The sequence below is a fragment of the Suncus etruscus genome, chromosome 3, assembly GCF_024139225.1.
Source record: "Suncus etruscus isolate mSunEtr1 chromosome 3, mSunEtr1.pri.cur, whole genome shotgun sequence".
Taxonomy (NCBI): domain Eukaryota; kingdom Metazoa; phylum Chordata; class Mammalia; order Eulipotyphla; family Soricidae; genus Suncus; species Suncus etruscus.
Genome location: NC_064850.1, coordinates 161116227 through 161129526, shown reverse-complemented (window position 1 = coordinate 161129526; position 13300 = coordinate 161116227). Strand labels below are relative to the sequence as shown.

At 35.4% G+C, this 13300-nt stretch overlaps 1 protein-coding gene and 1 non-coding gene across 2 annotated transcripts in view; one reads left to right on the top strand and one right to left on the bottom strand.

The window, feature by feature from the left end:
• KLHL14 (kelch like family member 14) overlaps positions 1-13300 on the top strand; it is a 120938-nt gene that overhangs the window by 33643 nt on the left and 73995 nt on the right. Inside the window, exon 3 of the mRNA XM_049770211.1 lies at positions 2371-2492. Within this exon, the coding sequence (XP_049626168.1) occupies positions 2371-2492 (122 nt within the window). The remainder of the gene's footprint in view (positions 1-2370; positions 2493-13300) is intronic.
• Positions 86-218, bottom strand: LOC126005062 (small nucleolar RNA SNORA51). The gene has a single exon (XR_007494244.1). It is a non-coding gene; the product is annotated as a small nucleolar RNA SNORA51 (small nucleolar RNA).

Sequence of the window (13300 nt, the reverse complement as noted above, 5' to 3'; positions counted from 1 at the left end):
TTAAAATTCTCTAGTGAAATCAGACCAAAGAGGTACCCTTATATATTAAAGCAAAGGTCTTACAGATATAATTGAACCATGCTTTTTTTTGTTCCCCATTCACAATACAGACCAGGCAAAGGGCCTGGGTTGAGGTGTATATGGGGTGCATTTACTGTACCTCCTCTTTCTATACAGTCAGTGTAAAGAACACAGCCTGTGGTAAGCATTGGGAGGCCTGAACCATGCTTTTATTGCTCTTTGTCATTCAGAAACCCATTTTTAAAATAGTGCATATGTTTAAATATAGAATAGAGGATTTGATTTCATTATTTTGGTCAACCACTGTTCCAATGACTCTTTCTCCTTACTTCTTTGTAGTAGATTCTGACTTCCCTGTCCCAGCCTATAGTGTAACTGCATATAGAAATGCCCTGTCTCCACAGTCATAGATTGGGCCTTTATATTCAGCAGGTCTGTTTGTATATTGTGAGCACAACTAGCTAAAAGAAAAAAGGTTAGCTTTCATCTAGCCTTCCTAAGATTGGGACTTCTGCAAAGTGGATTGACTATTTGGATTAGTGTTTCTTTTTTTTTTTTTTAATTGTCTCTTGATAGTTTGGTGGCTTTGCAATTGGGAGATTATATGATTTTTGTGTATTATTTCCAGATTGTAGAATTGCTTCTCCACACTAAATTTCAAAACCCTTTCTCAACATACCTTCCCAATCATTGAAATACTCCTAGTTGGGAGTTCTTTGCTATTAAATCCTGCTTATGATTTCCAAATATTGGGCTTGTAGGGTACATGGACTCAGTTTCAAAGGACTTCAAGTGCAAGATTTATTTTTTTGTTGGCAACAAAATATTGCAAACTGATATTACATTAGAAATTCATCTGTAAGTATGGCTCCCTCTCTCTATTAGCCCCTGATCAGAGTTTCTCCAGAAGATATTTTTCCTACTGAGGCATATACAATGCATTCAATGGCACCATTGTTTCATTAAAGGAATTCTCTTGTTACTTTCCTTCACATGGAAATGTCATTAAATGTATTAAGTTAACTCTTCGAATGTTAGGTTTTTAGTAACAAACAATGCTTCTTTACAAGGGCATACATTTCCAAGTGTCCTTGAGTCTGAATGACAGGTTGAATATGTAATTATAGATTCTGAGGCACATAGTAAACTGTGTTCATATTGAAGGGGTATATTTTGTGCTTATCGACTTTTTATTTCAGCCTTGGTTGTTCCAATTCTTCCACTACCACCTTCAGCCTTTCAGGTAAACGAAAAGTTCAATTATATGTAAAGCGACCGTTAAATCAGCAGGCCTCTTGTGGGGGTCTGGGCCTCCCCTCCTGACTCCAATAGTAAGTGTGCTCAATCCATTACTGTTCCTGAGAGTCTTACATCCATCAGGTCGAGTGTGCTGGCCAGGGTGCATCTTATGGCTTTTACTGCATATGAGATGTTGCAGGCCTGTTCTCAGGAACTGCCAGGCAGACTGGGAATCACAGTCACGGTTAATAGCAGCGAATTGCCGGCTCTTGATGGGTGGGTAGTCACTCCTTTCAGTGGTTGCCCCCTGGGGGAGAAGGTAGAAAAACAGAGGGAGGGAATTAGAGTGACTTTGCACAGTTGAGCAGGTTCATGCCGCTGGATCAGTGGCAGGCATTGGCAGGGCTCCACTCTGGGGAGGCTCAAAACAACCTCACAGTCTCATTTTTACCAATTGGTGCTGCTGTGTCGCCAGTGGTGCTCAGGGGTGAGGAGGTGGAGCAGGAGGGGGAGAAGTAGCTGGAAAAAAGAATGAAGGCAAAAGTCTCAGCTAAATCAAACAAATGGAAAGTACTGTGGCTACTGGTTAACTCCCCCAGTTAGTCCTGTGCTAGTTAATTGTACCGAACTAGTATTTGAAGTTCCCTGGGTGATTAAAGAGTTGGCTCACAAACTCTGCGTAACCTTAATTTTTTCAAGGTTCTTTGAGTGGAGAATGGCTTATAATAATGATTTTGACTAATACGATTTTTGACATGCAACTTTAATGCTTAACCTTACTACAACTCCAGAGCATTTCATGTGTACTCAGCTGTAAAGAGTGATGATTTAAAGGGATAATATAAGAAAAAGGTCGTTCTAGAATGAACCTCTAACAAATTGTATAAAGGGAGCTTATTATTCCATGAGTATGGTGATATGCTACTCTTCTGATCATTTTTCTGCGTGGTTCAAAAAAAATGTTGAGACATGAATGGGAGAAGAAACAGGAAAAAAATGAAATAGAAATCTGCAAGCAAGGAACATTCTTTTGATGGTTATGATTTTGTTGCCACTAAAAAGACTCAACAGTAATGTGGTTATTCATCTCCTCTTTTGTTTTGGGTGAAGAATTCGCTCTAACAAGAAAATGCTGTTATTGGTTGGAGGATTGCCTCCCGGGCCGGACCGGCTCCCCAGCAATTTGGTTCAGTACTACGATGATGAAAAGAAGACATGGAAAATACTTACAAGTGAGTGTTCTTTATTTATTTTCCCACCTATTTATTTCAGATTGGAGCTGTCTTGCCGAATTCAAAAACATGTTTAATCAAATTAGACATTTTATTGATTTCTTACCCTTTGTAGGTCTGTTTAGATATCACGGGGGATTCAGAGTAAAAGACTAAATTAACATTGCAGAGGTGGCCAATCTGGCAGCTGAATAGGCCTCCATTAAAAGTGGCCTAAAATCACTGCAAGAATTTGTTTCTACATGTACTACAACAGAGGAAGAAGAAGATGGAGACTTTGAAAAGAAATTCTCCAGTGATTGTTTTTTAATCTTAAAAAAGTAAATAGTGAAAAGGCTGATATTAGTAAAAGTACTCACATCAAAATATTTGTGTAATCTGTTGTCTCTGGAAATTAGCACCCATTTTGCTTTGGGGGCATTTTTGCTCTTCAATATTTAGTAGGTAGAATTGGGTCTTTAAAGAATCACTCCTGTCCCTTCCATTGCTCCAAAGTTTGGATGGACAGATAAATCTGTGGCCAATCCTAGCCACATTAAACTGTGCTTGCAAAGTTCCACCCAAGACTCTCTTCCTCTCCTCCTAAAAGGGTGATTGTATTTTACAGCAAACCTCTTGCCTTGGGCACTGAGATTTGGAACTTATTGTTATATCCGTTATGATTCCCAGTCTGACTCAGTCATGGAATCAAAAATCATCGCTTCTTGAGTGCAGCAGGCTGTGTGCACCCGTCCCCTTGTGGGCACAGTGGCTGCACTGGTCAATAAAACTAAATTTTAACTGTCAAAATTGCCGAGAGCTGTATAGATAAAATAATAAATGAGCATTTTTGATCCATAAATCAAAGCCATACATTTAAAACCGACAAAAGTGAAAGTCTGATTTCCTGTCTTTTAAGCAGTTATATATATTTGATCAGTTTTATGAAAAAATTAATTTTCTTTGTTTTCTGAAGAGTCTTTAAATAATAAAAACAGAATAACAGTTTGCCCATAAGAGCAGAAGAGGAGCAAAAACATGTGAGGCAGTGCTTGAAATAATACATTTTGAAGCTGGCTTACCCCAGCGAAACCTGCAGTAGCATTGTCCAGGAACTGCAACGAGAAAGCTCCCTGGACACCTATACACTACGCTTATAGTGAAGAAGTAGTGGAATAGTAGCAATGAGATTAATTAAGGAGACGGAAGAAAGAAAAATAAGTTAGAGATGCCTTAAAGCAATTTTTATTCTCTTTTTCGCCAAAATTCCATTAATAATAGTTGAAAAATCTGAATCAATGACTAAATTGCATTTGAAAGGTTTATCAGAAACTAAACTAAATCCAGCGAATCCATTTTCTTGCATTCTTATCAATAGAAGACACTTATTTCTTTAGGGGTTCTAGAGACTTAACAAAGACAGAAGAGATAGAAAAGAGGGTGGACAAAAGATAAAGTGTGAAAACAGATACAAAGAATGATATCTGAACAATATTCATTCAAAAAAGTCATCTATTTACCCAAATATATCATTCATAAAGTCATCTATCCAAAAAACACTGGTTTGATTCAATGTGCTATTTGTTTGGAGTCTTTCACTAAAGACAAAAAGATAGACAACATGTGTTGCTTGGGTACATGGTGCCCAGCACATGTCATCCACATTTCTCCTTTTGAGATGTGGACTTTGAAGCTTTCATGCTGAGTTGTGTACCAAGGCTCTCTGTGTGTCTTTGAAGAAGCCCTCAAGAAAGAGCATGTTATTCAATTATCTCTCTCTTTTTTATCCTCTTCCTCTCTTTTCTCAGTACTTCCAAATAACACCTGTTTTTTTTTCTATTTCAAAAAAAGAAAAAAAAAAGAAGATGATTGAAGTAAGAAAAAGATAATTAAAGTAATACCTAATAAAAGTCTATTCACTTTCAGTAATGTTCAGAGACAGGGTGATTATCCAAGGTATGAACCGAATTGTCCCACTTGAGAATATGAATTGGGCATCTGTTAATAATTTTAGGAGGATAAGTATAGACTGATATGCATGGTCATTCTTCTAAACATTTTTCAAGGGGCAGAGTGATAGCAAAGTGGTAGGGCATTTGCTTTGCATGTTGCCAACCTGGGTTCAATCCCAGGCATCCTATTTGATTCCCTGTGCCTGTCAGGAGCAATTTCTGAGCTCAGACCCCTGAGTAACCCTTGAAAACCACTGAGTGTTGCCAATAAATAAATAAATAAATAAATAAATGAAATAATTTTTTCCATCACCTGATTCAACTTTTCTTACCCCAATGCCACACTCTATACCAAAGTGTTCACTTCCCTCTATTTCCCTCCACTGATGTCTCAGAAATCCTTCCCAATCACCTCTTCATCCCACCCCTCTTGACCTTAAGTAAACTCAGTTCTGTAAGCCAATTCTCAAGACAATATATTGTTCTTGACCATTTGTTAGTCCCACACTTGTTTCTCTATAGATTGATTTAGCTCTTAGCTAAAGATCATAATAAGAAGGCATGAAGTTTTGGGGGCAAGAGCCATAACACAGAGTAAGGCATTTTCTTTGTATGTGGCTGATTAGGGTTTAGTACCCAACATCCCATATAGCCCCACAATCCTACCAAGAGTGATTTCTGAAAGCTAGGAGTAAACCCTCAGCACTGTCAGGTGTAGCCAAAACTGCCTCCCGCAAAAGAAGGCATGAAATTGAATTAGACAGATCTGTGTTCAAGGCTTTGTATATGATCTTGAACAAGCCATACAATTGTTCTGAATAATGGCTTCTTTTTTCTTTTCCACTTATATTTTGGGGCCACACTGGTGGTCAAGGTTTATTCCTGCCTCTGTGCTTAGGTATTACTTCTGGCTGGGCTAGAGGAAGTTATATATGGTTTCAGAGATCCTATCAATCACCTGCCTACTGCATTCTCACCCCCAGGTTTCTTTATTTTGGAAGCATTATTTAAATGTTTTTAAAATAAAATTGCTTGTATATATAGTATCTAGCATGTATTCAACAATTTGCATCACTATTGTATTTTGTTATTCTACTACCAATATTAGCAAAGAGGGATTGTATGTATCAGAGGCATTGGACAACTTGGGCTTTCAAGCTAGACTGCACAAGCACTTTCACCACTGCTCAGGAATATGACCTCAATTATTCTATATAACCAGAAATGGCCCCAGAGATCCCTGAACACTGACTTGAGAATCTACAATTTAAAATATTAAATAAATGATAAAATTGTCTAGGGTGAGAAATTATGTAAGTTGAAGAGCATATGCCTAACATCTACAGAACCTTGAGTCTGATCTCAGTGCCATATACCGTCTACCCCAGCACCACTGGTTGTGATCCTGGTGACCACCAATCACAGCTGAACATAAGCAACAAACTGCCAGACTTTAACACTAAACAGTCAGACCTGTACTACTGGGTAAAGCATTGCCCAAAGCCTCCAGAGAACCACTGGGTGTAGCCCTTTATTTAAAAAAATTAAAAAGGAAGCACTAGAGTTTATTATCTGTTGGGCTGTGACTAATTGACTCCAAGAGAAAATATCTCAGGTTTGTTGGAAATATGTAGTTTATCTGAATGATTTCTGCTGTTGGTTTTTATTTATTAATGAAGGCATTTTGTTTGACTAAATTGAATAAATAAGAGAAAACTGGCACAATTGTTGCAATCTTCGAGCCATCTTTTAAACATATAGAAATGTTTCTTATTGAAATAAAAAACCATCTAAAATTTCCAAAATCCAGTGAAACACTGTGTTTTTAGAGCTTTCTGCTGCCATTTGTTAAAAACCAAAAGAATATGCAAAACTGACCTGGAGAGAAGGATGACAGTAATGTTGAGAACACCTCCTGGTCTGGGGTCTAAATATGTACTGGTTGACTGTTCTTGTCTTGACAAAATAACAAAAATCTAAAACCTGACGTAGTCTCTGAGACTAAGATTTCTTTGCCCAATTGTCTAAAGAAAACATTTCTCCTTCTAGTATGTAATTTTTCAGGGGCAGGAGCACATATATTTACTTATGAGAAACATTCTAGTTCTGCTTTATATAAACAAGGAAGAATTAAAAAAAAAAGTCAGTCATAATTTTCTTACCCTTAGATATTAACTGTTATGCTATTTTTTAAATACTTCTGTATTGAAGAGATAGTACAAAGTGTAGAGCACTTTCCTTGCTCATGGCTGACCCTGGTTTGATTTCTAACATCTTGTATGGTTTCCCAAACTTTCCAGGAGTGCTGAGTACAGAATCAGGAAAAAGCCCTAAGCACAATTAGTATAGCCATTAAACAAAATATAATGAGTTCACCTCAATAACAGGCGCAAACAGGATCAAGCGAAAGTGAGAAGTAAAAAAGTGGATCTATATGACATAAAGTAAACAAAATGCAATAGTAATTCAGTGGATTGGCCCATCCAGTTAGCAAAGAAAACAATTATTTTCACTTAAAAGACTTTGCTGACATGATCAAATATTTGATAACATTTTGGCAAAGGTTGCACTGTTATCTCCTCTTTGCAAAAAATGATTTAATATAACATAGAGTTGATTTAAGACTAGTCTGTCTCTATCAGAGAAGTACTAAGAAATATCCTCAATTTACAATTATTATTTTTGGGGTTTTGGACAAGACAAAAATTTTGTTCAGGGAGGACTCTTTGTTTCTGTGATTCCTGTCTGTGCTCAAGGAACAATATACAGTACCACCATTTTGAACTGGGGTGGGCCATGTGCAAGTCAAGTGCCTTAGTCCCTATACTATATTCCAGCTCTTATCAAATTTTTTCTGAGTCACAAAAATCAGTAACAGACTCTTCTATTATTTGAAAATATGCTTTCATAAATATTGAGCAATTTTTAACTAAGAAAAAAAATACTACATAAGACATTGAACTTCAGTTTGAAAAGGTTTTGTGTTTGATTATATCCAATATCTAAACTATAAGCCAGGTTTAACTACTCATGATCAAAAAATAGTGAAGCCTTGCACAGTGATGCTCTCGGTAGAACATTATTTGTTTAATTCTTATGTTTCTTGATGTAGTTTATTCTGATTTTTGAGAATTTATAAGGGAAATTTATGGGGAAATGTCAAGATGACTGAAAGCTAATGATAATTTCTCATAATCATCTGCTTGGAAGAAAATAAAAAATAATTTCAATTGAGAGTACTATACCTGTGTGTTTCCATTATTTATATTTCTTTACACCAAGAATTAAAATTCAGTAGTTATCTAATTTAATTTAATTTAATTTAATTCCTAAAGTGGTGAGCATTATCCATAGCTAGAGCTCTTCTTACTGTATGACACCCTTTTTAATACATTCATAATAATTAGAAAATTCATGGGAAACCCTAGATATTTTTATAAGCTTTGTTTCTTTATGTAGCAAGAAATTATTGAATATCCACTGTGTTCTGGTTGGTACAGTAAAGCATAAAACCTTTATATTTCCTCTTAAAAAAACTAAGGAAGCAATTAGAATAGTATGAATGGCATAAGAAATAGTAGGTAAAAGCAGCTTAGGGTACTGTGGGAACACAAAAGAGACCTATAATGTATACAGAAGGTTAAGGAAGCTTAAGTAGAAATGAACAATAATTAAAAAAACTGAATAAGAATCATAGAAGCAAATTGGTAGATAGAAAATATTTTAATAATAGGGCCCAATACGAAGTGAAAGAGTTGATACCTCAAGAAATTGAAATAAATTTATTTCTATAGTAAATACTGAAGTTGGAGGCCAAGCTATGTGATGGGTTGGGTTAGGTAAGAAACACCTATATGGGACTATTTCAAGGAATAATCTAGACAGTTTCAGTAATTACGAATTGGGAGTAGAAGTACTTATCCTGGGCCGGCGAGGTGGTGCTAGAGGTAAGGTGTCTGCCTTGCAAGTGCTAGCCAAGGAAGGACAGCGGTTCCATCCCCTGGCGTCCCATATGGTCCCCCCAAGCCAGAGGCAATTTCTGAGTGCTTAACCTGGAGTAACCCCTGAGCATCAAACGGGTGTGGCCCCACTCCCCCAAAAAAGAAGTACTTATTCTTCTCGTATTTTTTTTTGTTACTCTGAGCTCAGAAATTACTCCTGTCAGGCTTAAGGGACCATATGGATTGCTAGAGATAGATCTCAGGTTATACATATGTGAGGAAAATGCCCTAACGGCTGTGTTATCGCTTATCTCATTTTTGTTTTTCGTGTTAGTGAAAACAAGAGTAATCTGAATATTTATATAGTAGTGTGGCAATTGATTTCTTTGGGCTTTGAACTTTTTGTTTTCATTCCTGTAATAATATTTTTCAAAAACTTTGGACAAAGAAGGAGAAAAAATGTCTTCTGACTTTTAAAATATGTTAGCATCTAATTTTACCTCCAATGAGCTCAATTCTAATTTGAGATACATGGTTGCACACTGCTATATATCTTGAGTTATTTGCTGCTGTGTATTATGCACCAGTGCATTAGTGGATTTTTCATAGATTTAAAAAAAAATATATGTGGTGTAGTCATTCCAAATACTCAACCAAATTGGTACTTCAAAAAAAAAACCTGACATTGTTTCTAGCTTATATCTCTTCTAAATATAGCAGCTGCTTTTTCTCCAGAGAACAGCACATATACCAATATTTCTGATACCTTCTTTATACATAAACTATAATACTTGTACTGAGTATGGCATGAAAGAGGTATGCATCATATAGGCTTTGTAATTTTGCTATGCATCTTTCCTAAGAAAATTGTAGGCTAAATCTGGCAAACCATTGAATATGAATACTGAAAGATTAGATGATCCTTTTGCCCAATTTCTTTTACATACTCATTTTGTTCATTCAACAAATATACTTGATATTTTTATTTGAGTCATTTTAATGGATATAGGATATGATACTAAGTAAAAGAATTACTATCACACATAATTAGGATACTCACTAGCTCAGATAGAGGTAAGCTAAACTTAATAAATAATCTGGATAGTACCATATAATAAAATGTAATTATGCCCTGAAGTTAAATTTTAAAAATATATTAAACACTATAGGATATATGTCATGTAGATACATGATCTAATTTAAGAGCCATAAAATATCACCAATGAAGGACATGTGAACTGAGAACTGAAAGATGAGATGGAGTTATTTAGCCAGAAGTCCAGTTAAAGACATGGGAGAAAATCACTTAAATTTAGTTAATAGTAAAATGTGCTAAAACCCTCAGAAAGTTTATGCATGGCTGAACTCAAATAATGGGGGGTGCTGAGGAGAGATTTTATATCCAAAATATAAAGACAGAAACAAGACTATTCAAGTAATTCTCTAGCAAATTCACAATTTGGACTTTTATTGCAAGTATCTGAATAAAAAGAGGTGTCATTGCAGTCACACAATGATTCAATGGCAGAATGAGGAATAAAACACTGGTCTTTGTATTTCCATCAAGCAGTGCTGCCTCACTTATTACACCAATTCATTTACCAAGTCAATTAGTTAAGAGTTTAAGCAGATGAATGAAATTTAATCTGTGTTGACCCATTTTACCCACAAATCTCTAAAGGATCTGATAAATTTGGATCCAATGAATTTGTTTTAGTACCAGAATAGAAATAGTATAGGTTAATAGAATGAATATCCTATTTCCAGAAGTCAAGAACACAAGTTTGGTCTATTGACTAAAGTCTTAAAGTTACTTTATGCCACTTTTTGTCACATAAAGTAAAATAGAAAATTACATTTAAAATTACTGATCATAATTCAGTGAAAAATTCTTGAATTTTAGTTCTGACTATAAAGCAGTGTCGACAGAAACACATGCACAGAATACAATGTTGTTCAAATTTATCTAAATTATCTAAATTTATCTAAATTATAATACATCCCAATAATTGTTGATGGCTTTAGACAGGTTACATTTTTTCTCCTGTTTTTTCACCTACAAATAGTCTTTGTAAAAATTAATATAGTAACCCAAATTCATATTAAAAAACAAGAAACTGGGAGGCATCTTATTACCTAATTTGAAGCTCTACTACAAAGCCATAGTGACCAAAACCACATGGTATTAAAACAAAGACAGATTTTCAGACTATGGGTCAGAATAGAATATCCAGTGACAAACCCTCAAGTAGATGGGCAACTAATTTTTAACAAAGGAAGCAAGAACTTGAAATGGAATAAAGACAGTCTTTTCAATAAATGGTGTTGGAACAATTGAATAAAACTACCTGTAAGAAACTAAAGATCAATCTATATCTCACACTTTACACAAAAGTCAATTCATAGTGGATTAACTACCTTGAGATTAGTCCTGAATCCATAAATTTCACTGAGGAAGACATAGGCAGAACAATCCAAGACTTACACCTGAAAAACATTTTCGATGATAGGATGCCAATTGCCAGGGTTATAGCATCAAATCTGAATAAATGAGACTACATCAAACTAAAAAGTTTCTGTATGGCAAAAGAAACATAGACTAAATTTAGAGGAGAGCTAATTGAATGGGTGATAATTTTTGCACTCAACATATCAGATAAAGGTTTGATATCTAGGATATACAAAGTAATCACAAAGGTTAACTCCACAAAAACTAAAAAAAAAAAAAACATCAAAAATGGGAGAGGAAATGAGCAGACACTTCTCTAAGGAATAAGACTGACAGATAGCCAACATACATATGAAAAAATACACACCATCACTTATTATTATGATTAAATCTAAATCAAGACAATAATAAGATATCATCTTACACCAGTGAGGATGGCACATATCAAAAATAATAACAGTCTCTGTTGGCAGGGATGTGGTGAGAAAGAAACTCTCAACCACTGCTGGTGGGAATGCTGTCTCGTCCAATCTTATTAATAACAGTATGGAAGATTCTCAGTAAACTCAAAATTGAGCTGCCATACAACTCAGCAATCCCTCTTTTATGTATCTTCAAGACAGAAAAACATTCATCTGAAAGTATATATGCACACTGCTATTCATTGTAGCACTCGGTATAAAGGCCAAGACTTGGAATTAACCTAGATGCAAACAATAGATGAGTGGATCATGAAGATGTTGTACATATATACAATGAAATACTACATAGCTGTAAGGAATGATGCACTCATGCAATTTATAGCAACATGGATGGAACTGGAAGATATTATGTTAAATTATGTTTATAATTTAAGTAAGCCAGAGAAGAAGGAAAGTTATAGACTGATATCACTTGTATGTGGTATTTAGAATAACTGCATGAAGAAATGCAATGGTCTAAATGGAAGTTGTCTTGAACACTGTAGGCCCCAGAGTATAGCAAGGAGACGAAAAAAAAAAACTGAGTGGAAGAGGAGAAACACAAATATGAAAGGATGGGAGCCAAGTTTGATCAGAAGCCAAGCAGTCTCGAGTGCATTTGACATGTTAAAAAAGGACAAAACTAAATATCCAAGCCAAAGGTAACACAATGAAATCAAGAGACCCAAACTTTAACTATCTAAATTTAAAATGGACCTGTTATACTGGTTGGCTGAGGGCCAGGGGGATGCACTTTAGGAACATAGGTGGAGAAAGATCAACACTGGTCCTGGGTTTGGCCCTGATTCATTGTATGTCTGAAACCCAACTATGAAGGACTTTGTAAATCACAAGTGTTTCCAAAAAATCTTTAAAAAGAAAAACTTAAAATAGATTAAGCTCTCACCTTAGTATTGGAATATAATTGTTGGTCAATAATTTGGATTCTATTTAAGTTTATAATGAATTCACATAGAACAAGAGAAAAATGAAAAAGTTGAGCCTTGTCTTCTGCTCTATTACCAAAGATTCAAGAAAGACATCTTTGGTTCAGCTTTAAGGCCATATTTCTAGTATGAAGAATGTTTATCAGTCAGGATAGACTACATCATTGTTTCTCAACTATTCCTGACCATGACACCCTTCCAATAATGTCCTACAGTATGACCTTCTACTCTCATGTCATAGTCCTCCATTTAGGCAATTTTCACCTGTGATCTCCTGGGATTCTAAAGAGGAGAAGATAGCCCCCAACTGAGAAACACTGAATTAGAGTATGCTCTGGTAATCAATGACTCCAAAATCTGAGACTGAACCAAAATTTACAAAAATTAATTATTACTTGTATATTCATAACATCTTGGCATAGGTCCCTCTTCATCAATTATTTAGGGTTCCTAAAAGGATAGGATTTCTATTTGGCAGGCATTTCTACCAGTGAATTAGCAGGGGAAAGAATGTCTTATAGTGTCCTGCAATGTTACCGAGCTTAGGAGGAGAGAAATTAAATTATTCATTAAACAATATGCCTACCGCACTCTGTTGAATTGGAAATTATATATCATATACTGTCCTTGGTATGCTCAATGTATTTTAGCCTTCCATGTAAAGGGACATTATTTGTCAACTCAGTGCTGACAAAACTCAGATTTCCTAATGGGATATAATTATTTAATTATCAGTTTTATTTAAGTTTCTTCTTGATCTATAAATAAATTATCTGTTCCTCTCAAACACAATTCAAAATGATAAGTTAGAGACAGGGAAGGCACAATAGTTTAACTTGGAAATAGCAAAATAGCAATCTCACCAAGTAAGGCATTTTGAAGGATGCTTATCTAAGATTGTGTTCCTTGTTCAGAATATGTGCCAAATCATCCTTTCTTCTCATAGCCCCTTACTCTACCCTATGCAAGGTAACCATCTAGCAATGTCTCAAGTGAATCTGAATAACAGGCTCTTTGTGTGAGCAGAATAGTGTTCTAAGTTCAGTTCAAGACTCTAGACATTGAGAAAACAATGATTA